The following is a 27,510-nucleotide window of genomic DNA, read 5'->3' as shown; positions in this document are numbered from 1 at the left end:
TAACTGAGTTGTGGGCACATCAGCAAATCAAGGAGCCGACAGTGTCAGACGGGTTACCGGGGGGAGGTAGAGGACAAGGGACGGGCAGTATGTAAGTGGGAACTAAAGGTCTGAAAGGTGAAAATTATTACCATACTGAAAAGGCTGAGTCAGCAAAGACCTTTAAAACCAAGATGTTAGACTTACATATCTCTGGTGTGTGTGTGTGTGTGTGTGTGTGTGTATTATCCTGTTGCAATTACTTTTTCAACCAGCTATCATGTACATGTGTGTATGTGATTATATTGTTTGTGCTGTTCTTACTTGAGGGAGAGGGAGTAGTCATTCTTGCTGGTCTCGCTGTTCCTCACCAGGTAGCTGGCTTCCTTACACAGCCTGAGAAGGGACTCTGCGTCTGTTCGGCTGATCGCTCCGTGGTACCAGCTGCAGTAAACAACGAAAAAAAAAAGGGAGGAGAATGGAGGAATTAAAAAAAGATCATAATAATCATGAAACAGTACAAAGGAAATGAAACAACAAGTGTCAAACCTGCTCAAAAACACAAAATGAACAAAAGGGCCTTTCATTTCATTTTAGAACAAAGCTGTTTACTTGAAATATTCTACAATTCGGAACATAATTAAGCAACAACAAGATTAGACTCACAACTGGCTTTCCAGCGGCATGGTGGGATCAATGCGTTCCCCAAGAGAGGAGCTGCAGTGGTCCAGCGAAGTCATTTTAGTGTTTACCAAACAACCACTGGAGTGACGCTGCAGCGGGCGAGTTTTCCCTTCCTTGGTGGGTGACATTCGAGACTTCTCCACGCCATCAAACTGGACTGTAATATAAAGGAGAAATCAACAATTGAAAGATTTGATTCTTTGAAGGATAGAATTATACATTATTAAACAGTAAGACCATTCACAACTCTGACAACAACACAACAAAGGCCTGTACATACACTTCAGTTAGTATTAGTAAGGTCACTTCAAAAAAGGATAATTATGCTTAACAGAAAGTAGAAATATTGAACCATGTTAATGACATAAATTGCTGTTAGATGTTCCTTCTAAACCTGACAGAGCAGTGAAGTGTGTGTGTGAGAATAGAAATCCTAATTGTGCGTTTACACACCCACCCACACAGTGTCACTTTGTGTAACTGAAGGACATGTACACACAGCAGAGAGGCATAAATCAATCCTTCCACACTGTGTACACATTCCACCAAGAGAAAGAAAACACACACACACACACACACACACACACACACACACTTCTTCCAGACTGCTAAAACAACCCCATGTATCTTCTGTAAATGCACCCATATATGCCACAGTATGTGAGTGTGCGCAAAGAACACACACAAATGCATATGCAGTGTCATACAAACACAGACACAGACCAGTTCAAAAGCACACACACACACACACACACACACACACACACACACACACACGCGCATGCAAACAAACCGAATCCCAAGCACCAGTACTGCAAGTTAAACATTAAACTGGCTTTTCAAAACTCTCACGGTCAACTGTGGACATGACAAGCTCTCTTGGCAACCTCACAGGGAAGTGTTTGATGGTATGCGGGGGCTGGAGGTGACCTGTGCTAAAATTGTGGACTGGCAGAGGTCACTGAGCAGCTTCGAGGCCAATCAAGGCACAGAAAAAACAACATTTGCTGTTAGTTATCAAAGCCAACATGAGAACAAAGAAGATAATGTGCACAGGGACAAACTCCCACTTCTGAAATGTTGGATGGAGTAGTGGTGTGGCTGTTTGTGGGTGTATATGTGCGTTTTAACCATTTTTCCTTAGTCATCCATCACTATAATTGATGTCATAGCACCCTTGACTTTGGAAAGACCTATTTAGAGGCACTGACATGCTTCTTGAGCAATAACGGAAGGCAGATTCCTGCACCAAACATATGACAAGCTTTTGCTGGAAATTGCTGTGCTGCTTAAAGGTTTAAGATCAACATATCAAAGCTGATCCCTCGATAGACCGACTTAATGTAAAGAGCTGGCAGCCACTTAACTGCCTCTATTTTTGCAGCTCCCTGTCACTAATGGCCAGCCTTGTGTCTGGCGTTTAATTACATGGGCTGAACATGGAAGGCACTTTACAGACAAACAGGCACTGTGATCTTAACAACACGTCGATAGAGATGAGCCTACATCTGTCTAGACTCTGCATTCCAGTTAGAGGATTGCATTACACTTTTACAGTTTGTGAGCTCGCCAAGTGTTCCTGCACCACACTGAGTGGAAGGACTGACAGTGTCAATCAATCACTTTAGGCTAGACTAGACACACAATGTCAACACATTTCATCAGGCTTGTTGAAACAGAGAAACTTTTGGAGAAACTGCTCCATATTTACTTTGTTAACATGGTTATGGGTATGTTTTCCCCACTGTCAAAACATTGTAAATGTTAAAAATCATTAACTCTCTAGTGCTATCAGGCTTTAACATAGATGAATACAATTTGAAGTGAGTATACCATCAGCTCATTTTGAGACAGTAAACCTGTGCTGCTGTTGCATCCTAACTCCTATTGATGCAACACAGTCCAATATAAGGATGTTGAGACTGAGCGCTGCTGTTTCAACACCCACCACCAGGGGCTCCCCTTCACCTCCTCTCAACTCCAGGTTGAACTCGCTGGCCTTGAGCTCACTGATGCGTTTCCCTAAACATAAACTCATGGAAATGATTATTCCAAATGACTCTGTCTACCATTGTTATCTTGGCCTCTGCACTTCTCTTCGTTATAGGGCTATGGCTGAGTCTTAAAATGATGGCCAAATTGTATTGCTTCATGACAGCTGGGTAAATTGTGGCTCTAACCTCAGACCCGTGGAGGAGTATGGGAGACATGAGCTCCGGTCTGACTCTCGGACTGAGCGGTCAAATGATGCTCCTGTGTTGAATGTAAGTCCACATGAAAGACATTATTAGTTACTGTCCTTTTTTTTTTCATGAAGTCCATTTAAACCACATGCTGACAGCTGGGAACACAGTGTGGGTAGGATGAACATACAGTATACAGTATGTGTAAGGGTGAGAAATAGCGTTTCCATGGAAACTGACCAAGGGGACAAGAGAGATGCATGTTTGCACCGCTCAACCCTGTCAACGCAGACAGATCACAACATGAAGATGCAGCCAATTGCTCTCACTCCCTCCTTCACTTTCAATTCCCCTCTTTCCTGTTTGCATACATCCGACCCTTCCTCTCTTTCTGCTCCTTACCTTCTCTTTTGATCCTTCTATCTCACACCCTTTCACTCTCTGTCTCTCTAACTCTATGCCTGTTTTTGCATGTGGAGGACAGAAAAACACAGAGGGAAATGGACTGCGGAGGAATGCTCGAGAGACTGAGTGGGAACAGTTACTGATTATGTAAATATTATATAAATTGTACATTGAACATTATATATTATCCCCTGAGTTGTGAACATACAAGGCTGGAAAAGGTATAAACTGGTGTGTCATCAGGATGAATGTTGCTATCTTGGGTTTTCCCACACAGTCTATCTCTCAGTGTATCTATAGCCCAATCAACCATCCATCTGACCTCAGCTCTTCACATTTTCTCCAGTCTTCGGGTGCCCACACTAATTCCTCCTCTTGCCACGATTCAGTATAATCAGTGCTTTATTTGACCTTGATTAAACCCTTTTTTCCCTCTCCAACAACAAGTGGCTAATCTTAGTGGAGCTCACCTCATCAACCTTTCCTGTCAGAGCTGAGACTTTTCCAGCAGCAGAGTGCATAGATCTTGAAAGAAGAGTATTGTTTTTTTTTAATTGTCTGTTGTGCATGGATCCATGTTGGCTTCGACTGCCAGCCATCCCACCAACACCAGCTTTTCTAGAATTATGTTTTAAGGCTGAATATCAATGGGAGTGAGCTAAACTCATTTCACTTTCATTCTCTAGAGCACACAGTCCTAGACATGTCCGACAGGAGAGTGACAAGAGGATTGGCCCAGAGGAGAACAAAAGCCCTGAGAGGCAGCTTAAGAAAGACGAGAGGTTGCACATATAATATATCCAAGCGAACATGCACACACAAAGACACCTACATAAATGTGCAGGGGCATCTGTGTGTGTGTTATCGGTATTGTTGCCTGTGAAGCACAGCAAATGGAATCTGTGTATCAGATTGAACTGTCAGTCAGATGCTGACTGATGGCTGAGAGACCTGCCCCCTTCAAACACATTGCTTCCTTTAGAGACCTCTACAAAAAAACAAAAAAAAACACAGAGGAGGTTGGGGAGGGGAGATTGTCTGTGAGAGGGAGCTGATTGGCTAGGACACAGATAAACACAGAGGTCAAAATGACATTTCCATAATCACACTGCACCCAATTCACAAAAGGAAATTTTGCAATGTAATGCAGCAAAGCACAGTGCAATACAGTGTGATATAATGCTACAAAAAACAAAGGGAGGCACTTACAGTGAACATTTCACACCACAAAAAAATGTGCAAGAAGGAAATATTATATATTGAAATTTTAAACTTTTCAAAAGTGTTGGGGTCACAATTTGCAAACCATTTATTCAGGAAATCTCCCACTAATGAAGGAGGAACACCGAAAAATAGTTACATCACTGAGGACTTTGAACAAATCGGACTTCTACAAGTCTCCTTCTGCACACTCCTGAGCAAATGTCTCTAATTAAGCTAGCTAATTAATTCTCAATTACTAATGGTACTCCTATCCGAAATGATGAGTAGTCTGAAGGGCGATGCGTGCCATCAACCGCTGTACTGTGAGGTGAAAATTAAGTTTTCCAGCTAGGATGTGTGAAATGATTAACAGGTCTGCATATCATTGTAATGTGACGCATGGTAAAAATAGTCCTCAGCCTGGTATGATACCCCAGGAACTGATAGCTTTTTAAAAATATCCCTCACTTTTATGTTGATATTAACTATGTGCATCGAGAACTACTAAATCCAGCCCTTAATCTCAGATGATTCTGCCATTTAGGAATATACTGTCTTCCTTTATATATATATCCCCAAATTAAATTCTAATTAGTTTTTCCAAGACAAAAGAATGACCCTCCAAAGTGTCAGCTAGTGAATCTATTAAAATTAAATCTGGATTTCTTTTAATTACTTTGTTTTTTTTTTAGTCTGCTTAGATTAAAGGGCGAAGAAGGTAAGAGAAAATGCTTCAAAGTCTGGATAATTAATTCATGTCAAAAAACAAAGAGGAAAAGCTCTTCATTATATTCAGACAAAAAGTGCCCTCCATTTATATGTAGATGTAATATCTGCACTGTCAAGCCGCATTTAAATTTTGATAATGAGGTTGAAAGGATAAAGCAAATTCCCCTGAAAAGTAATGGATATTGTTTGTTTTTGTTTTTGTTTTGTTTTTTTTGCTGGTCTATATTAGAGCAAAGGACAACAGCATTTTAGCTCTGCACCCTGGCTGAGTCAATCTAGAGTGTGTAAGACAAGTAATCCTGTGTATAATGGATGACTAATGTCTTGGTGTGTGACTCAGGGTCTGTCTGTACGCCGAGGTCAAGCGGGTACATTGTAACTGTATTCACAGGGGTCATGGAGGGCATCAGGCCCCCTGTGGCTGCCACCGTGACCTTTGACCCCAAAGATGTAGAGTGAGGCCATACTGGCTCAGACAGCTAAAGGATCACTTTACAGCTGGACGCCAATCTTAAACCCACTCACATCACAGAGGGAACCAGAACCTTTCCCATGGATTTATGGACATAAATCAAGTCCTTGCCCTGTCCTCGCTCACAGCACACAGTGGTGTCCTCTTACATGGTCTCACTCTAAGTCTTCCCACTCTGCCAGGGGAAATCCCATTCCTGACATTAGTTCTGCTACACGTCCTTCTTTTCCCTGGGTAATTGCAGCAGTGTGAGCCTGTGTAAAGGCTTTAGAAATCAACTAATGGCTGATCTAATGGCTGATTGAAAATAGGTTAATTATTTGTCCATTGTGTTTAATAAAATAGTAAATATGACTAAACCTGAGGTGAGATCACCTCAAATGAGTTTGAGTTTTCAATTAATGTAAGCCAGTTGTAGAGAACAGCCAGAGAAACATCTGGGACAGTTATGAGTATGTTGACAAGAGGAAATGGGGGTCACAGCAAATGGAAATTGCGCATGCAGAAGGCAGTTCAGCACAATTAAAACTAATGAGCCTTTAGCCCTAAAACCTGCACAGGAGTTAGTTCTTTTCTGCCAAATGTAATCCAGATGGGAAAATGTAGTCATTACTAAGATAATACCTAATGTCACATTATGGAGTGCTTCTAAAAGATGTAAATCATTTCAGTAAGGCACCACTGACGAGCTAACCTTTATACCAGCTGTATAGGTTATGTCTTCTCTTTTACTAAATGCTTAGTTACAATATTCAGGCCATCTGCATAAAATATTACATGTCCTGCAAAGGTGGCTTGAGGCAAGAAAATTAGTTGTACAGATATACTTGATGCTACTGATTTAGTGGGAACACACATTCTTCACTATGCAAACTGTTCATTAATGAGATTAAAAAGACAGATAACCACAGTCAATGAAGTGGATGGATGAACGGATACAGGGATGGATGGATCAATGGATGAATGCATGGACAGACGGATGGACAGGGGGTTAATTGATGGGAGTGACGCCAGACAATGGGAACACCAACACCCACCCTGGTGGTGCTGGTCACAGGTTGTCTGTCCTGGCGAGGGCTGAGCTGTCTGGGAGGGAGACTCCAGCTCCTCCACTGGGGGAGGGCTAGTGTTGAGCTGCCCGACAGGAGGGGGCCACGGAAGGTCCTTGATCACTTTAATCTCTACTGCAAGTGTTGCCCAAGTCACCAGAGGAGAGATGGAGGGAAGGAGAGGACAGCAACGAGAGGCATAAATGGACAACAACAGAGGGAGTGAAGGGGAAGTAATGACAGAAAACATACAGAATAAAAAGAAAAAAAGGAGGCTAAGTGAAAAATAGATAAGAGCAGAAGATGCCACCATTATGGAAGAGAGCTGGTTATTGTGACTGAAGAATCAGCTGCAGCTGTGGACTAGAAAAGGAAGGAAAACAGCAGGACTGAAAAGGAAGTAAAGTTAGCAGGGTTGGGTTCCGACAGCTGGTTCCACATTGGATCCAGTTCCAGGTTGAAATAGTAAGTGCCGAAGGATTTGAGAGGTGTCAGATTAGATAAATTAATTTAATACTAGATTTAGACTCAATAAAATGCCACTGTACCCCAATCCTACCTGAAAATATGGGAATTGTGGGCCTACCCCTCTCCACTATACCCAACACCAACAATCTGTGACCCAGCCTTACTAACATACATCTCATGTTGGGATTCATGAGATGCACTAGAAACATACAAAAGCAACATTTGGAATCCCTTCCACAATAAATATACATCATGCTGTATGACAGACTTTAATAAAGAGGCAGGCCCAGAAAATACCATGCTGTGCCTTATGAGTGCAGACTGTAAAGTATATACCTGCCTTGAGCTCAGCTCCAGATACTCACTGATACAGTGCATCAGCATACACTCTGCTATTATTCTTAGTGCTGACTCCGAAAAACAAAAGACCCTAGGCCTCTATATTAAGATAAACAGCAATGGAGACAATATCCTTCACTAGAGAGGACCTCAGTGCAATCCATCCTGGCAGTGGACATTCCCCAGGCTTTGCCCTTTAAATAATGTATGCCTCAGCTGGGGTATAACCAGGGTAAATCGAGCGTACTTGCAAAAGAGTACCAGTCACTGAGGAAGGGACCATTTGTTAAATAGCTGAGGATACTTAATAAATGGGATCGAGAGTGGAGTGTTTTTCGTCTTTCAAGAGAATGTGAGCATTAGAGGTCAAGAATAATTAAGACACATAGTGCAGCAATAGTAGCTTTGGATAGCCACTGCACTCTTGGGAGACAGGGGGGTCCTGCAGAGGAACAACCATCTGCTATACTCAGCTGCCTTGTTTCACATGTATTATCGTGGAGATTAAGAAAGTATGATTCTATGACTGCACTTCTACTTTTACATAGATCTCACAAAACAGATCTTCCAGCGAGGCAACAGACAACATTTTAATATCACTGTCCATGGTGCTGGAGATGTTATTACCGAGGGTGAAATTAATGAAAAAGAAAGGGAATTTAGTGTGCTTTCATCAGTCTGGTCACTACTAATGGGGGTCCCTGCCTTTAAAACACAAATTAAGATGTCTAAAAATTAGTGATGGTTCTTCAAAGCTCCAAGAGGAAGAATCAGAAACAAATCAAGAGTGTCCACCCATTAAATTGTCCGAAATTCCTATAATTTCACCTGTCTAACTAGAAATTCTTTAAAAAAGAAGAAGCAGACATTTAGCACACTGGATCAAAATCTCAGTGTCTTTATGAAATTCAAACTCATGCTGATGAATCAGATTGAGATGAAAGTATGGGAACAGTGAAGTAAAAAAAAGCCTCCAGTTAAAGCCTAAGTTTCTGTCAGTCAAAGTGCTCTGAAATCATCAGTGTGACAGTTATACTGCACATCATCCATCACATCAGTCATGTAAGGGCACTGATAGCCTTATTTGACTCAGGAAGAAGTGAATGAACGTAAGGCGAATAGAAACAAGTCAAGAATCAAGTCTGCCACATTGAACGACCAAACAGCTTGTTTGACCATGCACTCCAGAACCCTACATAGAAGCCTTTTCTAATATCTATTGGCAATAGTCGGACATCATCATATGCCTGTGGTCTCAAAATCGGTTTCAAATAATTGTAACTGTAATTGTATTTTATGGTGTTTTATGATTTAATATTGTGTGTAATAAGATCTGGTTAGATTTAGGCACAAAAACACTTCATTCCTATTAAGGAAATGTCATAGTTTGGGTTAAAAAGATCATTGAAAAGTGTTGTGGGTGATAGTTACTACTTCCACAATAATCACAATAAAACACCACGATACACCAGTCCTAAAAAACCTCACGCTTGGACACGTGACCGGAAGCTGCAGCTAAGTCTACTTTTTGCAAGTTAGGATCTAACTGGTCACCCAACCCGCTACCTCTGAATATGGAAATGTGTCACCTTAAATAGACATCATATGAACCGTGTAACTTCTCTGGGTCATAATTACTACAGCCACTAAATAAATATTATTTTCATTATGATTTCTATTGATTATAATGACATTTAATGTACTGTACAATAATTAGGATGTTAATAACTTTTATTCAAGGACTTAATATAGTTAATAAATCTATATTTAACATTGATATTTTTAATCTTTAATGGATGATAATGATTTAATCTTAATAATTGACAGCAACAGAGTCACATATTTATTCAGAATAACGCTCTTCATCTAAAGCAAATTGAGTAAGTGCTACTTCAGATGCCTCCAATTAAAAGAACATAGCTGTATTACTAACTATTAGTGTGTCAGTGTGACAGTTTTGCCTTGGCTGGTATATACCCTGGTTTGCAGAGGGAGCATGAGCATAATGTTATGGACTTGTCTGTCTTCCAACCTGCAAGGGATTGCAGCAGGGTGGTACAGGACATACTAATGAGAAGCAATATCTGCAAGCTAGATGAAGGGGGAAACTGGAGAATATTCAGTCCGACAAGCAATTAAATAGCTGTGCCTGCGGTGTCAGGGGGCTAATCTAGAGAAAGGTGGCTGGAAGGAGGAGCTGGTTGCTGTCTTGTCTGACGGGAGAGGTGTAGGGTGGTGGAGCTTGGAGGACGTACAGTAGGGAAGGGGAATAGAGACGGAAGGTCAGAAACTCTGGAACATAATATAACTTCCTCTACTTTGGGGTGAAGTGAGGGACTCCTCCTATGAGATCAAAACCCTAATACTCATTTCACATTGCAGATTAGCGTGTAATTGTTTGGAGAGCAGAAGCCTGCGTGCACTCTGCAGCCTCACTGTGAGGACGAGGACACGAGTGTGGCTCAGAATCGCATGGTTTCACAGCTGAATAACAGCCTTTAGCACTGTGAAAATTAAACTAATTCAACAGTCAGGTGTTCTTATTTTTTATAGTCCATGCAACTGGAATCTCCCTCAATTTGTAGCATATTCAAAAATACAATTAGTCCCAAGGTTGTCTTGAATAGTTATTGACTCTAGATGCCATGTTGCTGTATTGATGAGTGCATCTTCACACCTTTAAGTATTCCATTCAATGACAAATTTGATGAAATTCAGGACTAAAGTGACAACAGTAGTTGCCTACACACACTTGCATACACACACGAACTGATTTACATAAAGACCCTGAAGGCTCATCACACCACCACAGACATTTTCATATATCTGCCCTCATCACACTGCCCTACACACACTGTGCTAAATAAAACTCTTTATTGCAGCACTTGCCGATGGAGATTTCAACTGATTATCAGTATATGGTATTAGTGGGTTGAGTGCCTTAGAGAGTGGAGGTGAATATCAAGTAGAAAATGTAAATCAAACTCAGTTCTCAATCATGTCCTAGTAATGTGTATGTGTGTAGTGTTTAACTGGTTATTTATTAGCACATCTGCTCATTGTAAAACACTCTGAACAATGTTTATGTAGCACTACGCAGAAAAGTCCAAATATGACATCTAATTATTTGATATATTCTGGAGAATTAGATGATTTTAATTTTTGGCTGCAGTGTTGGTATATTACTTTCTTGAATGAAAAGACACAGAAATGATCCAGAGGCAATGACTGGGGACTATATCTGCAACACCATGTACAAAGATGGCAAAATCCTTGTCATCTAGTTGCACTCATGTGATTGCATTTCAGATCAATATGTCACCTCTCATTTGCATAATCCTGGATCCATATGAGTACACAACACCTCCTGTTGACATAGGAATAGAGGCTATTAACGATTCTAAATCGACAGAAAGTCTTTCACTCTAGTTGAGTGCACAAAAGTGGCCATGCTAGGACTTCAAAGGATGAATGACAAAGCCTCCAGGAAAATGAGAGAACAGCCTCATGTGTCACCTGCATGAGCTGAGAGCTTTGGATATGTGGGATCCTGGCAGGATGTCATCTGAGCTGGACACTGCCATAGCACCAGTCTGGCAGTGTATCCAGTACACTCAAGTGCTGTAAACATTGCAGCTGATACTTATTTGTTTCACAGCTATGGTGACAGAACACCTTTTTAAAACTGTGTGTTTACCTTCCCTTTGTTCTTCCAGGAGCAGATCTATTTTAAAAGCCAGGTATTTGTTTACCCAGGCTTTTCATTAGCCTGTGGCACTTCATCATTGTAAACAGTGCTGCACCATAAATCACCAGCTATGCTTGTTTCCACCAGCGCCATTTAATTTAGTTCTGCTTAATTTGGTTGGCTAATTGCATGCATATTCAAAACAAGCTGCAAGATTGTGATGTTTATGCCACACATTATGAGCAGAAGAGCCCAGAACACAATACCAGCCTCTTCTGAAGATGTGTTTGTTCCATAGTCATCCAAATCATTACAGATAACAACTGTGTAATTCTTCGGGGGAACTGAAATGCCACCTCATAATTCTCCACATGCTGTATCCTTCACATTATATGGTGCGTCTCCTTTTCAAAGCAAAGACCTGTTTTGAAAGACCATGTGTTTGTATTAAAAATGAAAGTGGCACAAAAAACAGGTGATGGAGAAGAGATGACAGCAAAGCCTTTTCCTTGCTCTTCTATCAAGAAAAATAAGGGCGAGATGAGTTAGTGATGGCCGGCCAGCAGGAGCTTGCAGGGGGGCTCCTGGCGGAGCGGAGCGCTGCCTCCGTAGTTTGTGAGGAAGGTTTACAGTTGCTGTTGTGTGTGGCCAATGTGTGTGAGTGAAGATAAGACCCATGGCAGCGCTTGGTGAAAGACGGCAGGACACATTTGAGGCTCATGAAAAGGGAGCTGTCAGGAAGATTATCAGCAGGGTGCTGCAGCAGAGGCCAGCAGGACAAGACAGAGCGGCAGTGTGGAGTGACAGGCAGCGTTGGGGAAACCAGATCAGCCAAGCACGGAGAAACAGAACCATGGCACCCACAAAACAGCTGGCCCTAACCTCAGCGCAGGACTGTAACTAAATCAATTATTTATTTTAGGACATTAGACTAGAGCCTCAGATTTCTGGGTCGTTAAGCCCATGAAGATTCATTAAAAAACCATAAAGCTCCCTAAGACCTAAGGGAGCAAGTGACAGCGCCTTCTCTTATCTACCGTGTTAAATGCATGGTACCCCACTGGCCAGAAGCCAAGTGAAAGGAGTTACTAGCAGGTAACAGAGGGCAAGGAGATTAGGTAACAATGGCTCTCAATTCCTTTCCTGCTGTGAGGAGACTCAGATTTCCAATGGCGGCGTGTCCATGTCTGGGTGAGTGAGTGAGTGAGTGTGCCATATGTATGGTCAAAGCATTAGGATTTACACTGATGGACATGAAAGCACAGTTTTTCTTGCTTTCACACACAGGCTTCTTCATATGGTCAAATTCTAATGTATCTTCCTCACTCTTTGCATCCAGTCTCATCCATCACCCACTCAGGAGCCAGGAGGGAGGCAGGCAAGAGGTTGTGGCAAATGTGTATGTGCGTGTGTGTTCATTCTAGAAAGAAGTGGGGGTACAGTGAGGATGAGTGATTAGCCAAACCACAAGTACACAGACTCCCACCACCCTAACAAGGCAGGGAATTTACATTCCATCGCATACCTGTCAGGAGATAGCCCAACAGTGAATAATAACACTAGCCCAAGAGACGTGAAGACGCGAGTATGCAAGCAGTGATAGTTACAGCTGTGGGGGAAAAAAGGGCTGCGGCAAGGAGCATTAGTCTGCTCTCCTTACCCTATCATTAATGAAGACAAATAGTATTTTATGCAGATTGCATTATCGTGTTATACCATGGTGGGAGAGTGTTGGGAGCACTTGGTACTTTTTTAATACCTCCTCTTTTATAAACACCCACTCCATGGTGAGATTATGCATCTTCTTTCAATATCTGCTAATATTTTGTTTGCAGACACTTTCATTTCCCACATAATTGTTGGAATATAAACTGTGAAGGTTTTGATGTGCCCCTGAAATCCAAACAGTCAACAGTGTCATTAGTCGTTGATATTACACAGTCATAAAGCGCTTCAGCAACAACAGAAAGATAACCAAGGAGAATTGCTGTCTAGAAACTAATTAGCATATAGAGCTATAGATATAGTTATGAAAAATAGTAAGTTTCTCTCTAGTACTTTATTTTTCTTTCTTTCTATTATTTAGTCATCCATACATCATTTTGATTAGTTTCCAATTGTCAATAGTTTTTGTAAACCTATGCTTTTGCAGCAAAGAAGATCCACAGTATTATATTATATTATTGCAATACAGCTAAATATAGTATAGTATATAGAGTACTTTCCCTACAGAAAGGTATAACAACTAAAAGAAAGTGACACACCTGACAAGATCTAACATCAGGCAAGTTGATTCTTAAAGGATAGCCTTACTTTTGCAGGTTTGTCCTAAAATAATAGTCAGGTGCCCAAATGAACACTGACACATATTTGTCTTGCTGTAATCATTCTTCCTGTTCCTGAAGGCTATAAAGAGACCCCTCCATAATGCAATTTTAATGTAAGTGACAGGGGACAAAATTCATAAGCTTCCTTCTGAGGAAAAATGTATGAAAAAGTTCATCTGAAGTTAATGGGAAGTGTCAGCTGTCCAAATTAGTCTCGATCCTTCAAAGCTAGTGTCATTTTAGTGTATTTTTCTTATGATCCTTCCACTACAGCTGATCAGGGAAATACTGTCCACTGGGACACAAAAAGAGAATTATTTACTAAAAAGACTGCAACTGTGGAAGATATCTTATTTGAGTAACTCAGATGAATGAAGCCTCATCTTATTTTCATATCAATTATCAATTTTTGAGGATTTTGGGATGTATTTGGAATCTGAGATCTTCTCATGATTACAGTGTGCAAAGTCTGTTTCAATATGTATTTTGGTATTGTTTAAAGGAATACTTGAACAATTGAGAACCAATCCTTCAAAGTACTCCCAGGAGGGATGGCACATAAATGACTGGTGAAGAGAGAATTATAGGATTGTCAGTAGTACTAAAAAATGGCTCCCAAGTGGACTTTGGTGTTAAAGCAGTATATAATTTCTTGACATTTGAGGTAAGCTGGTTGCAAAGATCAGAGCCTGGGTGTAGATCCAAAAAAATAAAGCACACACACTCAAACCATGAAAGGTGGGAAACTTTCTCTAAGCCCCTTGATGTCTGGATCCAAGGCCAGTCTGCACTGACACCTGCACTAGCAACGAGCCTGTGTTGACAAGCCTTGTCCCAAAGAAGTCATTCTCATCTTTCTTCCTTTTTTTGTATTCCAAAAAGTGGGGAAATATTTCTGCCTGAATAAAACATGACACAGTATGAGGACGTGCAATATATCAAAGTTCTTTGAAAGGCAGCTCTCTTCTTGGAAATACAACTTAAAGACTTATCGCTCCAATCCCCAGCCAACACTTTGACATCCAATGGAAATTAAATTAATCATCATCAAAAGAGGGACGCTGTGTGTAAAAAGAGGAAATTGAAAAAGGGACGCGTTAGTAAATAGTGCCCAAAACAAACTTCTGAGTGCTGCTTGACAGAAAAATAATGAGGGAGAGAAGCAAAGTGATTAAGAATGTAGCATCCCTTATTTAACTAATCACTGGTGGAGGCAGAACAACATGACTCTTCTCCTTCACTGCCTACACTACACAGATGTACACAGGAAACAAGAATTAAGTGACAACTCTAGGAAAACATAGAAAGATAATGAATCAATAGACAAACATATGATACATATGTACATACATAAAGTTTGATTTGAGCCAGTCCAAATCCAACCAACTGCCGATCCCATTACAATAAATCCATCTTAACATTTCATTTGTCATTTTTTGCAATGAAGTTTTTAAAATCTTTAAAACAAGCCAACGATCCTTCAATGAACCGAGATCATTTCACATGCTTTCGTCTCAAGAAATGACTCTGCCTAGGAGGTAGGGAAGTACAGCGTGGTGCTCTCATTACCTCCCGGTCTACATCAAATACTCCCTTGAGCCTCTTTTTCTTTTTCCACAAATGAGATTCACAAGCTTTCTACCCTGCAATGCCCCATAGGAGACTTTACACACACTTAAACATGTTACATACTACAGCGAAGAGCGGCTCAGCACTGTCTCAGTCTAGACCCCGCTGCTGTCGCTATGGCTCACTCACACTCATTTTGCTACTAATATTAAACAGTAAAATGACCGTCAGAGAGAACAGTCATTGTGCTATCTCAATGATTTCAGACAGTAAGGTAACATCTGCAAACACACAGCAGAAAGTAATTAATTTTTCATGATTTTAACTGATGCTGTAATTAGGTACAACTTATTGTCCATTAATATGAAATGATTGACTTAATCTTTAGGCTCATATAAGTCATGCTTGAGACACTGCATTAAAATTTAATTTCAATATTGGGATACCAGTGGAGAATAAGAAAATGTTCTTTTATTCTCATAAATTCACAGTGGGTGCTTTCAACTTCCTTTGAAAAACTGTACTCTGGTATTCACTGTACATGAAAGGTGGCTCCAAGAGTTGGTTTAAGATTTGCTTTAATGTTGGATATTAAAATTCATCTAAAAAAATGATGACATTAATACTACATGTGAATTAAGTTTTGGGATGTTCTTTCCTTCAACTGTGTGAAATGTGATCCACCTCCAGATCTCTAAAACCAGATCAAGCTTGACTGCTCATCAATGGCTCAAAACCATCGGGAAGTTTTTCTCTCACTCTTTCTAATCAACGTTGTTTTATTGAAATGCCATCTGTGTCTCCAATTAAAAGATTAAAAATATGCAAATATTAAGAAGCACTAATAATAAAAGTATTAAAAAGTAAAAGAGAATATAATCTATTTGTAATGACAGTGTCGATATACATTGCTTTCATCTTATGTCTCGCTGTGTGAGATTAGATTTACTCTCTGTAATGCTCCATTATTCTTCCAAGTGTAAAAACAAATTAAAAACATGGCAACTTATTTTCCCTGCCGTGGACCACAGTGGGCCTTTGGGCCGTGCATGTTTTCATTGAGTTTTTTTTGATTAAGCTGCAATTAAAAAAGAAATGATTCATTCATTTAGGATTTAGTCATCCTGCTGATATTATGTGGAAGATACTTAGGGACCTACTGAATCTTAAAACAGATAGAGCTCTACTGAGGTTGTGTTTACAGTTCAGATATTTTACCATATACAAGCATAAATATGTTCCTATTAAAAGCTCACCTCGGCTAAAAACTTGTAAAGCACAGCTGTTTAAATGTTTGTTCTTGTTAACATTTACTATTTGGAATTTATATCTATGAATGTCATGTTCACAGCATGTAACTGGGAAAAACTCCTCAGCAAGAGCCAGGCTGTCTGTTCACAGCGCTGGTTGATCTGCTTTTTTTTGCAGAGAGGAAACACAATTTGGGCTTTGCACACCGGCAACACAAAAAAAGAAAAGATGACTTTGCATGAGTCAGCTTTTGATTGGTGTGCAGCACATCCCGACAGCAGGAAATACAGCGTCTCACTGTTTTCCTAATGGCAGTGTTAATTATTCTCTCTTCCTTTCACAGCATTTGTGGAAGTAGAGGACGTGTCTTTAAAGTCAAAACAGCTCCACTCTCCAACTTTCCTTCTGTGTACCAAGAAGTGTTACTGCATTTTTTGTACTTGTCATGTGACCACTGAAAGGCTGATTTGTGAAGTATTTCTACAGCTCAGGTGCCTTTTTTTGGTCCACTTCAAGCACTGGGCAATCACGGCAGTAGCATCCTGAAATGTCATTCCAATCAAGAAAAATTTCAAAGCAAGGTGATTTTCATGTGAAGTAGGTGACCTTTTCTCAACCTGCTGGTGGAGGATTTGAGTTTGAGAAAAATGACAATTTAGGGTTTTCATGATCTGGGAGAGGGTGATGTTTTTGCAGTGTTCCAAATCCAACGATTGCTAACAACCTGCACAACATGTTTTTATGACTGCAGTTCTTAATAGCATTTTCAACCTGTGTGCAGATAAACCTCAAAACAGAATTCCAAACATTCAGTGCTTTCCATACAGTTTAGGCATCAATTATACAACGCTCAAACACAAATATATACAGACAGATAAGAGACACTCCCCAGCCCCGTCTCCAATGGTACCTGTGAGGGATTTAGAGGTGCAGTCCTTTCTTCTGTGGGGAACTGTTCCAGTGCCACTTACAGAGCCCTCGTAGCTAATGCAGTCATAACAAAGCAGAGCTGTTCAAGGATAAAAAAGAAAAAATATATATATAAAGAGAAAAGGGGCGATGAAAAATAGAGTCAAGGGTTGCTGATTTTCTCTTTTATATAAAATCAGTGAAAGGCTTGGCATCTTTCAAGACTTTGGCTGCATATTTATATTCCAAAGTCATGGTCTTTCCAGGAACAGCCCTGTTTGATGTTATGGCTGTGTTAGCCATGCTGAAGCTCTCAAACCACAATGATTACCTGCACCTACATGCACCTGCAAAACCAATCATGCCCCCCGAGTAGCAAAGATATCATCATAGTTTAAACAGGCAGCAGTCTGATGGGAACACCATACAGTAGACTGGACATCTGGAAATACATTTAGCAGGTGCTTTAAGAGAACGGAAAAGGAAGTGTTAACAGAGAGTGTAGAGCAGCAGCAGCAGCAGCAGCAGAACCCTCAGATACTGATAGAAGCCTTAATCATATTTGTTAGAGCTGGAAAAACAGACACCTGAGTTAGTAAAGCAGAATAGAGGATATTTCAGATTTAAATGTGTTAAAAAGCTTGAAATTGAAAAATGGCAACCCTTACTAAAAAGCAGTTATTGTTTAACTGGATTTGTACAAAGTTAGATTCACTGTCTGTCTGAGAGCTTAAAGACTAACTTTGCACATTTCTTGAAAGCATGACATTTTTTAAACTAAGTAGAAAGACAAATTATAAGAATGAGTAATTCTAAAATTCTAAAAGAAAAGAGCAGAGAGAATTTGTGAATTGTGATTTATTCCTACAATCATTTCCACTAAAATTTTACTCTATGCATTTGTTTTATACACTGCTCACTATGTTACATATATTGTCTTGATTGTCATTGTAAGGCACTTTGACTATGACTTTTCATTAGCTACAATAAAGTTCCATCTCTACTCCCTCTGTCCTGGCTGTCATACCTGCAAAGGCTTTGGAAATCCTCTCCTTCTTCCACTCCCAAGGCTGATCGTACTCTTCAGGGGGTCGCTCGTCATCCTGGGGCAGGCGGCTTTCTCTTGGGCAGCGTAAGCGCTCGGGGTCTGAGTCACCGCCATTCTCGGCTGGCTCATACGGCGTGTCGTACAGGGGCAGCTGCCTCGCCGAACCTTCCTTAGACCCTCGCCCACCAGATCGTATTTCTACAGACAAGAAGAATGATTCATCTTTAATGCAACATTCTGAAGTAAAACTTTATATGTGAAAATGGCTCAGTGGGGTTAGAAACCAACTAAGAAATTGAGATTTGTGACATCAACAACATTAAGGCAAAAAACTTTGTAAATGCTGACGTTCACATTTATTTCTATAACTATGATTTATAAGAGAAGTGATTTCAATTTGTTTGACAATTTGTTTGACTGAAAGACAAAATAACAGTTAAAGTATACCCTGCTTTATCATTTATTTGACTCTAAATGTGATCCCTAATTTCTAAAATGAGCATCACGTTGTACTGAAGAAGTGTTTCAGGTAATAAATAAAGCCAGATTCGGGTCATTTTCTCATAGTCTAGACAAATGGGCTTCTTTTTGGAGCCAATGTAGTCACCACCCTTCTGCCCATTAGAGAGAATGCAGGTTTAAGGTTCTGCCACACTGGCTTCACTTTTCAGACCTGGAGTTTTCTGATCGAGTAAATCTGTCTAGTACAGAAAGATCACATCACTGTTCTGAATAACCCTGCCCCGGGCTGCACATTGGAGGAGCACTCCTTTGATTAACTGTTTTGGTGGATTGAGACTCTCTGCTACTGCCCTAAATCCTATCAAGTCAGAGGTAAAGTTGTGAAACTCAGTTTTGAATTACAATGTGCTGCAAAACATCAATAGTGAGCAGGTTATATTCTTTTTGACATTTGTGAAAATCAGTGTTTTTCAATCCATAATCCTGCAGGACTACAGATCTAACACAAACACAACTAAACTGAAAGTATAATATATTACAACCTAAGGTGATGACAAAGAGAATGAAAATCCTTATAAAATGTAATTAAATGGTCATTAGTTAAGATGTTTTTGTCTGTACATTTTGACATTCTGAACTGATGGTGTTGTAAGAGGAAAAGGATATTTACTCTACAGCAAAAAATATATTCTACAAAAAAGTTTGAAGGACACCCAAAAAGCAGCAACTTTGTAGAATGTGATACAGAAAAGAAAGCATTGGACCAGCAAGCTACTCATTTCTGTGTGTGTGGGGGGTGGGGTTGGATTTTATCTACCATAGTGGTTGGGCAGAAACAAATGAGGGCATAATGGAATTTCACCTTGTGCAATCTTCACTCAGAAAAACATAACTCCTCAGTACATGAACAGTTCACCAGTTTTCAGTGTTCATACTGTGTATTGTCTATGCAGTCATGGAAAGTCAATATTTTTCAGCCCTGTCCTAAAGGATGCCTAACTGCTGTAAAAGGATATATTTAAATATGTGTCTCAAAGATTTCAAAGACTATGAAAATCATTCTTTTTTTAACAATTTCAACATCTGTACCTAAAATTTGATAGTCTTCTTTTTAAAGTTGTACGTAAAGTTTACCATCATGAATCCAGTACATGTTCATATTTTCGTTTTTCTATTCATGTTATAAATTTACTTAACATCACCTGAGCTAAACTTGAATTCATACACACCCTTTTACTCTCTGTGTGAGGAGGGGAAACAGACCTGACTCTTAATTGAGCATCATGCCCTTGAGAACTGTCCTCCTCTCCCCTCTCGCCTTTCCTCTGCCTCCTCCTCCTCCCCCTCTACTCATATGAAGTTGTTAGCTGCCCACACCCTTCCTCCTAGGCCACATGAAGCTGTTAGCGACCAGCACCACCATAGAGTAATGCAATGTGAAGAGAATGAAATATTATGCCACACTACTGCATAATTGCCTCTTAGCCCAGGGGAGCTCTTGTGGAAAAATGAGCAATGCGTTGAGCCTAATGGAGCTACCCGTCGGTGGTGGTGGTGGTGGTGGTGGAGGAGTGGAGTGAGGTGAGGCTGCCAGGTCCCGTATCTCAGCATAATCCTGCATTAGGCAAACTTGCACTCTTTGATCTTGCTGTTAAAAGACTTGGTATTACGAGATCCTGGCATGATTAGGTCCTACCTCCCCTACAGAAGAACAAATAGTTGTAGATGAGGGTGAAGGAGGCAAATGGAGGCTGCCGGAGGAGGTAAAAGTCCAGGGGGGAAAAAGAGGAGGGGTTTTTTGTGGAGTGCTGAGCAAACCTTGTGGGAAGAACCCTTTAATTGCAGGCACGCTTCCTTCGATAAACTGCTGCGGTGAATTAAAACTCCCTCAAGACAAACACCTTACTGTATTTGACCCCCCTTCTTCCGTTTCTTTTGGATTTCCTGGTTCCTTCCAACCTCCCTTCCTTCCTTGTTTCCTTCCATCCTACCTTCTTTTCTTTCTTTTCATCAGCTCCTGTCGAGGCATGCTTGGTAAACTGGGTGGGAACATATCTGTCTAGGCAAATTACAGTGATTGGCATGACAGTGGGCTTGCATGTTGCAACACAGCTGCAGTCTATCTTCCGTTTTTGACCCCTACCCTCTGTTTCGGGTCAGAGGTCAGACGCCGCACCCTCCCTTGATGTACCACGTACCTCCCCCGCCCCGGATGTCAGAGTTCCTGTCCAGATGCCGCCCTTCCCCTCTTTTACTTTTTGCTCCTTGCTTGCTTGGCCTTAACAACCCCTACCTTCACAAACCTAGAAAATCTTGCAATATAAAATTAAATATTTGATCATGTGTTTTATACAGTATAAGCAGAAATTTCACTGATGACACTGCTAAAGCAAAGTTCTGCAACATTATCCTTTTGAATGTTTTAGAGCAGAGTGCTGCAAGTATTTTAAGAAATAATTAAACTTCTACAAAGTGTGCTGTACTCAAACAGGCCATGTAGCAGCAGGAACAGCACTGACCACAACCATCTGTTAAGTGCCACTAAAAAAGATGTGTTTGGGGGAAGAGCAGAACATACTGCTGAGAACCAAACAACTGCATTTGAGCGAAAAACCCTTTTTCTCCTAATGAGGAAAGACATGAATACTGACTCACATGAAAAACACAACTGTAAAGCCAAATCCAGTTGAATGTAGGGTTCCTAATGCAAGCTAATAAATCAGAAGCAGGGAAAAGAAGTGTTAAGCTCCTAAACAAGTGACAGATCCAGTCTTTGTAATTGTCTTCCTCCCTGGTTCATGAACTTAAGAGAATAATCCTATAGGAGGGAGATGAATATATACTATGCAATAGATCTGGGGAGGCTCCTGTTCCACTTACTACAGGAGGGGCCCTCTGGGCATATTATCATGGAAGTGCATGAGCAGGCAGAGAGCTCTGGATAAAATCAAAAAACATTAACTGCAACCAACCTGGCAGTCACATCCTGCTGCACATAAACGAGCCCTCATAATCCAGACCACTTTTGTCTTTTGTCCTCCTTCTCCAATATTGCCATCAAGTAAAGGTGATTGCATTAATTTTGCAAGAGAGGAGTAAACAACTGCATGGCTGTGCTTATATTACAAGGCTAAAGCTACTCATATGCAAAGGAAAAAACAGATTCATCTTTCTTTCTTCTTGACTGCCACCCACACACCTCTACTGAGCCTGAGAGCATTTGCTGCTGCAGAGCGCTTGCAGGAGCCACACTGAATATCTGGATTTGATTGAGGGGATCTCTTGTGCACTAGTGAAGGATTAAATGCGATTGACTTTACACCCGAGGAAAACAATGGGCAGAAAATACCCAGGCTTCAAGGATTTGCTCTGCCTGCCCTGCCAGCCAAGTCACTCTCAAATAAATCTCGAACCTGTGTAACCATTATCATTTCAGATAGCTTGGTTATTAAAAAAGTGGATATCTGCTGAGTGTAGCCATCTGAAGAGTATCAAATAATGCATATGAAGAAAAAATGGCTAACTGATTGTAAATTAAAACAGAGCAGTGACTTATCAAAACATTTCATATTCCACACATGTAATGACTGTGCTGGCCTGCTTATGAATGCTAATGCTAAAATCTATTTTAGTAAACTTAGCCATGTGTGACACGCACCCAGAAACACAGGTTTAAGAGAAGCACAGTGTTGATTAACGAAGCGGCTGCAGCAGGGGTCTCATGTTGCTCTGGGTCTTTTCTGTAGCTTTGATTTCATTTTGTTTGATTGTCCAGGTCTGTGGAGGGGTCGATCTAGCAGTGGCAGCCAGGGATTTGAGCTATATCGGGGGCCACCCACAGGTATTGTGTGTCAGTCACAGTGCTGGCTGACAAGAGAAGGTGTTTGCTCCTTGACCCGTGGCGGCCTGCTGTTGAGTGTCATTCCGCTTAGTGAGTGGAGCTGAGAGGAGGCTCTCGCGGCTGACTGTTCCCCACAGACTACTGGGAGAATAGCTATGATAAGCAAAGACAAAACAAGCCTGTCAGCCTTGTGCTCACATCACGTCCAAATTTTGATTCCATTTTCATGTCTCATAGCTTTTTTGAAGGAACAAAAGAAGCAAAGACAAAAGGAATAAATTGGCATGTGTGCTTGTGCTGTACGTCTTTTTTAAAAGCCTGAACCATTTCAAAATGTCTTGAGTTACTTGAGAATTTGAAAACAATTTGCATAGCGTCTATGATTTCCCCAGTCATGGATCTGTCTTTCTTTACACATGACAGGTCTGTCCATCTGCATGGAGACGTTTGTCTGCTGCTGCATCTCCATCAGTCTCCTGCAGACAGAACAAAAGCAACCAACGCTGTTTGTTCTCTCTGCCTCCTTCTTCCTCCTGGCTCATACTATGCCGAGCCTGTGGTACCTACACACTGAGGCCTCTCCCTGCCTGTCACACATATACTTTTGGGGAGCCTGGAAACCAAGTCTAAGACATAGTCTATCCATGCTTGGCCCAGAGAGGAGAGTATTTTGGGTCTTGCAACACTATCTTTGGTGTGTGCTTTCTTACAAATGCCTTTCTGTTTTAGCTGGAAGCCATACTTTTTAACAGACAAATGACACACAGTGAGAGGCAATTGTTAGCCGACCCACAGAGCCGTGTTGCATTTGTGAAATAATGTTAGGAAAGTTTTAAAACAAGTCACAAAAGTATATTAATTTGTTCATAGACAAGATGCAGACATACAATAAACTATTCAAGAACTCAAGAAAAAGAGTTAAAGGAAGAACTGTACAGCTAGTCATAAGTAATGTTGCAGTGAAGGCATGCCTGTGTGGGTGTGTGCACTTGTGTGAATGTGTAAGTTTGCCATTCCCCCAGATGGTCTAAGGGGAATAGATGCTGTCTTCCATGCTGACATGTATATGGATTCATTCTCTTACTGGAACAGAGAGTAATCCTAAAGAGGCAACGTGCACAAAGCAGAAAACAAGAGGCAGGCGGGTGATGACGGAAGTAAGCCAGACAAAGTAACGGAGGCAGAGAGAGGAAGAGAGGGGAGCGTTCGAGAGAGACGGTGGGGAATGTATGAAAAAAGAAAGAGACAAAGAGCGACAGCGAGTGAATAGAGAGAGGGAGGGGAAAAACTGAAAATTAGAGACAGGCAGGTGATGCAAGTTTGTCACAGAGAGAAATAAACAAAGAGACTGCGACAGGAAGTGAAGGGGAATGATTGAAGGAGACAGTGGGAGATAGAAGGAGAATGGCAAGAATAATAAATATGCACAGCAATGAAGGGCTCTCCATATCCAGCAGCATGAAGACACATCACTTGAAGGCTCACTCTAGATGAAAATAACTGTGAGGTAACTTATGAGGTTCCTTATTAACGGACCACTTCTAGAATGTGCAGCATTATGTTTGCAGGAGCTTTTCAAATCATTTTCATGTGGCTCTTCTTCAGCGAAGGTTCCGTTTTTGTGTTTGCTTTCTGTCTTCACAGCAGGAAAAAAGAGTCATACTTTATTATTTATATGTTACACATCAACCCACTGAGATGTTTATTCAAGAAACGAAGAAGAAGTTAAAATCCATCTTTCAGAAACAGAATGGGGTCAAGCCGCAAACACAGATGAGCTTAAGATGGAGATTGAGTTTCCTGTTATCACTGAGATGATTGCTAATGAACAAAGTCTGGCTTCTACTAATGAGTCATTAACTGGATTTTCTGTTCAACTTGGGATGATGTAACACCATTGGGGGGACTACCTGTGATCTGATCTTGCCTTGCTGTATAACACTGGCAATGCCTCACCTATGTTAATGCCTGTCCACTGCAGAGCCACCACATGGACGGGTGGCATTGATTCTACACAGGGCGCAATTGCAATTACAGCTCGTTAGGACTGAGGTGAAAGCTCATTAATGGAAGATGAATGGGGACAGCAGCTTGGAAAGGTGCCCGTCTACCTACATGAATCACAGAATAGGCCTCACGGTGAACTCAAGCGGCTCCAAAATGAACAAACAAAAAGACGAGCGGTAGATCAGCATACTGACAGGGCAACAGTGAGTACAGATGCGATTAGTCATTCATCGTTACTGTTGACTGCACTGCAGTCATATAAATTCCATTTGGACGACAGTCAAACACACAGAAGCTGGAATCCTTTCACGACACACGGAGAGGCGGACTTAATACATTAAGACCGATGCAACATTTGCATGTACTGTTTAATGTGAGGCAGTGACAGGCTGCTTGGCTGACGCTGTTGGATTCAGAGGGTCCCACAGCCTTGTGGGAGTTGAGCTATTTTTCTGCAGGCTGCGGTTCTGAGCTGCGCTCGCTCTGCGGCTATTGTTCCTGAGCTGAGATAAGGCTGGTGGTGGATTAGAAGAGAGTGCAAACAGAGTTCAGGTTGTGTATGACTGCTGGAAGGAGAAGACAGAATGGGAATGGGATTGGTTCTGGGAAAGGAAAGAGGAGGAAAGTAGAGAAGAAAACTAAAAGGAACGGAAAGACGAGTTTGCCGTGTCAGTGAGTGCCTCTTGTCGTGATGTCTAAGCTGCCTGTGTGGTCGCAGGGGAGGGGGACATAGGAGTCTGATGACATGTGGATGTGGCTATGATGAATAGTCACTTCATGCCCCCACCCCAATGGGGGTCAATAGCCCATTAATGGCGATAGGCCTCCAGCAACAGTCAGCAAAGACCCACTCGCCCTCCTACCACCTCGCTCCTTCAATCTTCAACCAGTTCACATTCCCCCAGGGGACATCAAGACGAAACATCTACACTGCTCTGCCGAAAACACAATAGAACAGCGAAAGAGATGACATGAGGTGGGGGGAGTACCATCTGTGGTACAAGAAGAGCACTGTAGTAAAGGCCTTAGCATAATGCAGACACGGGTCAGACAGAGGCCACTTCTGTATCAACCACAGACACTTGGTACTTACATTATAGCGTTTAGAAAACCTGAGCAGGCAATATATGGGACAAGTGTCTTGCGTAAGCTTTTAAATGTGATTACACATTGTCGGTAGCTTTGGGGAATCAAGCTTGAGATCTTTCAGTACAAGCATGGCATCATCCTTCTGAATGGATCTCCACCCATTCTTCCTCAACAGCCATCTGCACTGCTCAGACTCAGACAAAACCAGCACGCACAGCTGTATACTTAAAAAGTCGCTTTTCGGAGGGTAAGAATAAATCTCATACTTTATTGTGTGATAATCCGATAATCTCTCCCTGCAGCACAACAATGCAGATAGACACCGCAGCCGAGAAATCTGTGAGAAATTAAGTTCTATCACCTCCACGCTGAGTGGAGCTGACAGTCACTTTACTCTCCTTGGGCTGTCTCTCATTAGCGGAGATGGATGCATACTGAAACGCTGACATATTTCACTCCCAAACTGGGTTACAATCATAGGACAGCAACAAATCTTTTCTTGTGGCAACATTACACAATCTGAACTGTGTATGACCTCAATTTTTACTATTAGTACTACACTGGCAAGTCTAAACTGTAGAGGCTCTTACAAATATACCCCATAATGCCACTCATACTATTCCTGAACTTCAAAGTCATGCCTAATTATGAGGCAAATCAAGCTTTAAATGAGAATGAAACTGTAGCAAATTAGAAAAATATAATGTAACTAGGCCAACAGAGAAGCATAAATATTCATTATGTCACAAAAAAAAAAGAAGTAGTTGCATCTTCAGACTAAAAGCGAAGCAGAAAGGGAGACACTGGAATGCTTGGTATTGATTTGCTCCCTTTATTCGAGATGGCTCCTTCTGTTGGAGCACCATGGTGACCTGTGTACCAATTCTTCCAGTGCAGAGGACGTGCATGTCCTCGGGGAAAACGTGCATTAGTAGGACTCTGGCAATGCAAATAGTTACACAGCAGTGACCTCAGTCTCTCGCTACGTGTGTGTGCTGTTTTGACCTTCAGACGAGGGCCACCTCTTACTAGGCGCTCCACACGACTATACATGGAGAGGGTAAATACAGTGAGGGTGGATTACCACAGTAAGCTGCTAACAGTGTTTACATGACTGTGTGTGATCTGATCCCGGTCACCCAGCTTCAGAGCCAATAAAACATAACATGACCTCCAGCAGATTAAACAATGGGAAACACTAACAGACTCTGATAGGTCTAGCCCAGTCTGGATGTAAGTGAGCAGTGGCATATATTTACTCGCCATAAAATGAAATTATAAATCTATCATTTCATTTTTCTTTTCTTACAAAATATCCTACGTAACTAAATTACAAAACTTTTTAAATGGCAGAAAAGAGCAGCTTGTGTCCCTGGAACACAAACTGATACAATTTCTACAAACTAGATGATATTTATGGAAATATAAATATAATAAATGATGTGTATTCTATAAAAATGAATATATCGCATTTTGCAAATGAACTTATCATTTTTGAGGGCAGCAGCAATTTATAACCTAATCAGACATATTGTCAGGCTCCTCTGTGGTGCTGCATCATTTTGTTTCTGCCTGACACAACATACGCCATTAATGCTGAAATTTATTTAGCTTCAGGTTCTAGAGAGAATCTGGCGAGACAAACGGCTCTAACTATTGTGAGTCTGGATGATGGTCATTTGTTTTTCATGTGTTTTATGTTCCTCGTAGAATGCACACGTGCCTGTCTGTACACATGCCTCGAGGTCTGACATCTGATGCATCCTCTCCAACTATCAGATGTGAGACACTGCAATTAGCCATAGCCT

General features: G+C 41.1%; 1 protein-coding gene across 2 annotated transcripts in view; it reads right to left on the bottom strand.

Annotated features, from left to right (window-relative positions):
• Nucleotides 1–27,510, bottom strand: part of zgc:158464 (uncharacterized protein LOC791139 homolog) — a 91,696-nt gene that overhangs the window by 8,808 nt on the left and 55,378 nt on the right. The window contains exons 3-6 of one of the 2 annotated variants that reach the window (XM_053337247.1): nt 18,283–18,501; nt 17,257–17,355; nt 646–820; nt 304–423 (exon numbers count right to left, since the gene is read on the bottom strand). In XM_053337247.1, coding sequence (XP_053193222.1) covers nt 304–423; nt 646–820; nt 17,257–17,355; nt 18,283–18,501 — 613 coding nt within the window. The remainder of the gene's footprint in view (nt 1–303; nt 424–645; nt 821–17,256; nt 17,356–18,282; nt 18,502–27,510) is intronic. The other variant, XM_053337326.1, reaches the window with a different exon arrangement.

This window comes from Scomber japonicus, chromosome 1, assembly GCF_027409825.1.
Source record: "Scomber japonicus isolate fScoJap1 chromosome 1, fScoJap1.pri, whole genome shotgun sequence".
NCBI classification, from domain to species: domain Eukaryota; kingdom Metazoa; phylum Chordata; class Actinopteri; order Scombriformes; family Scombridae; genus Scomber; species Scomber japonicus.
Note: the sequence above shows the minus strand (reverse complement) of the source record. Positions and strands in the feature narration are given on the sequence as shown.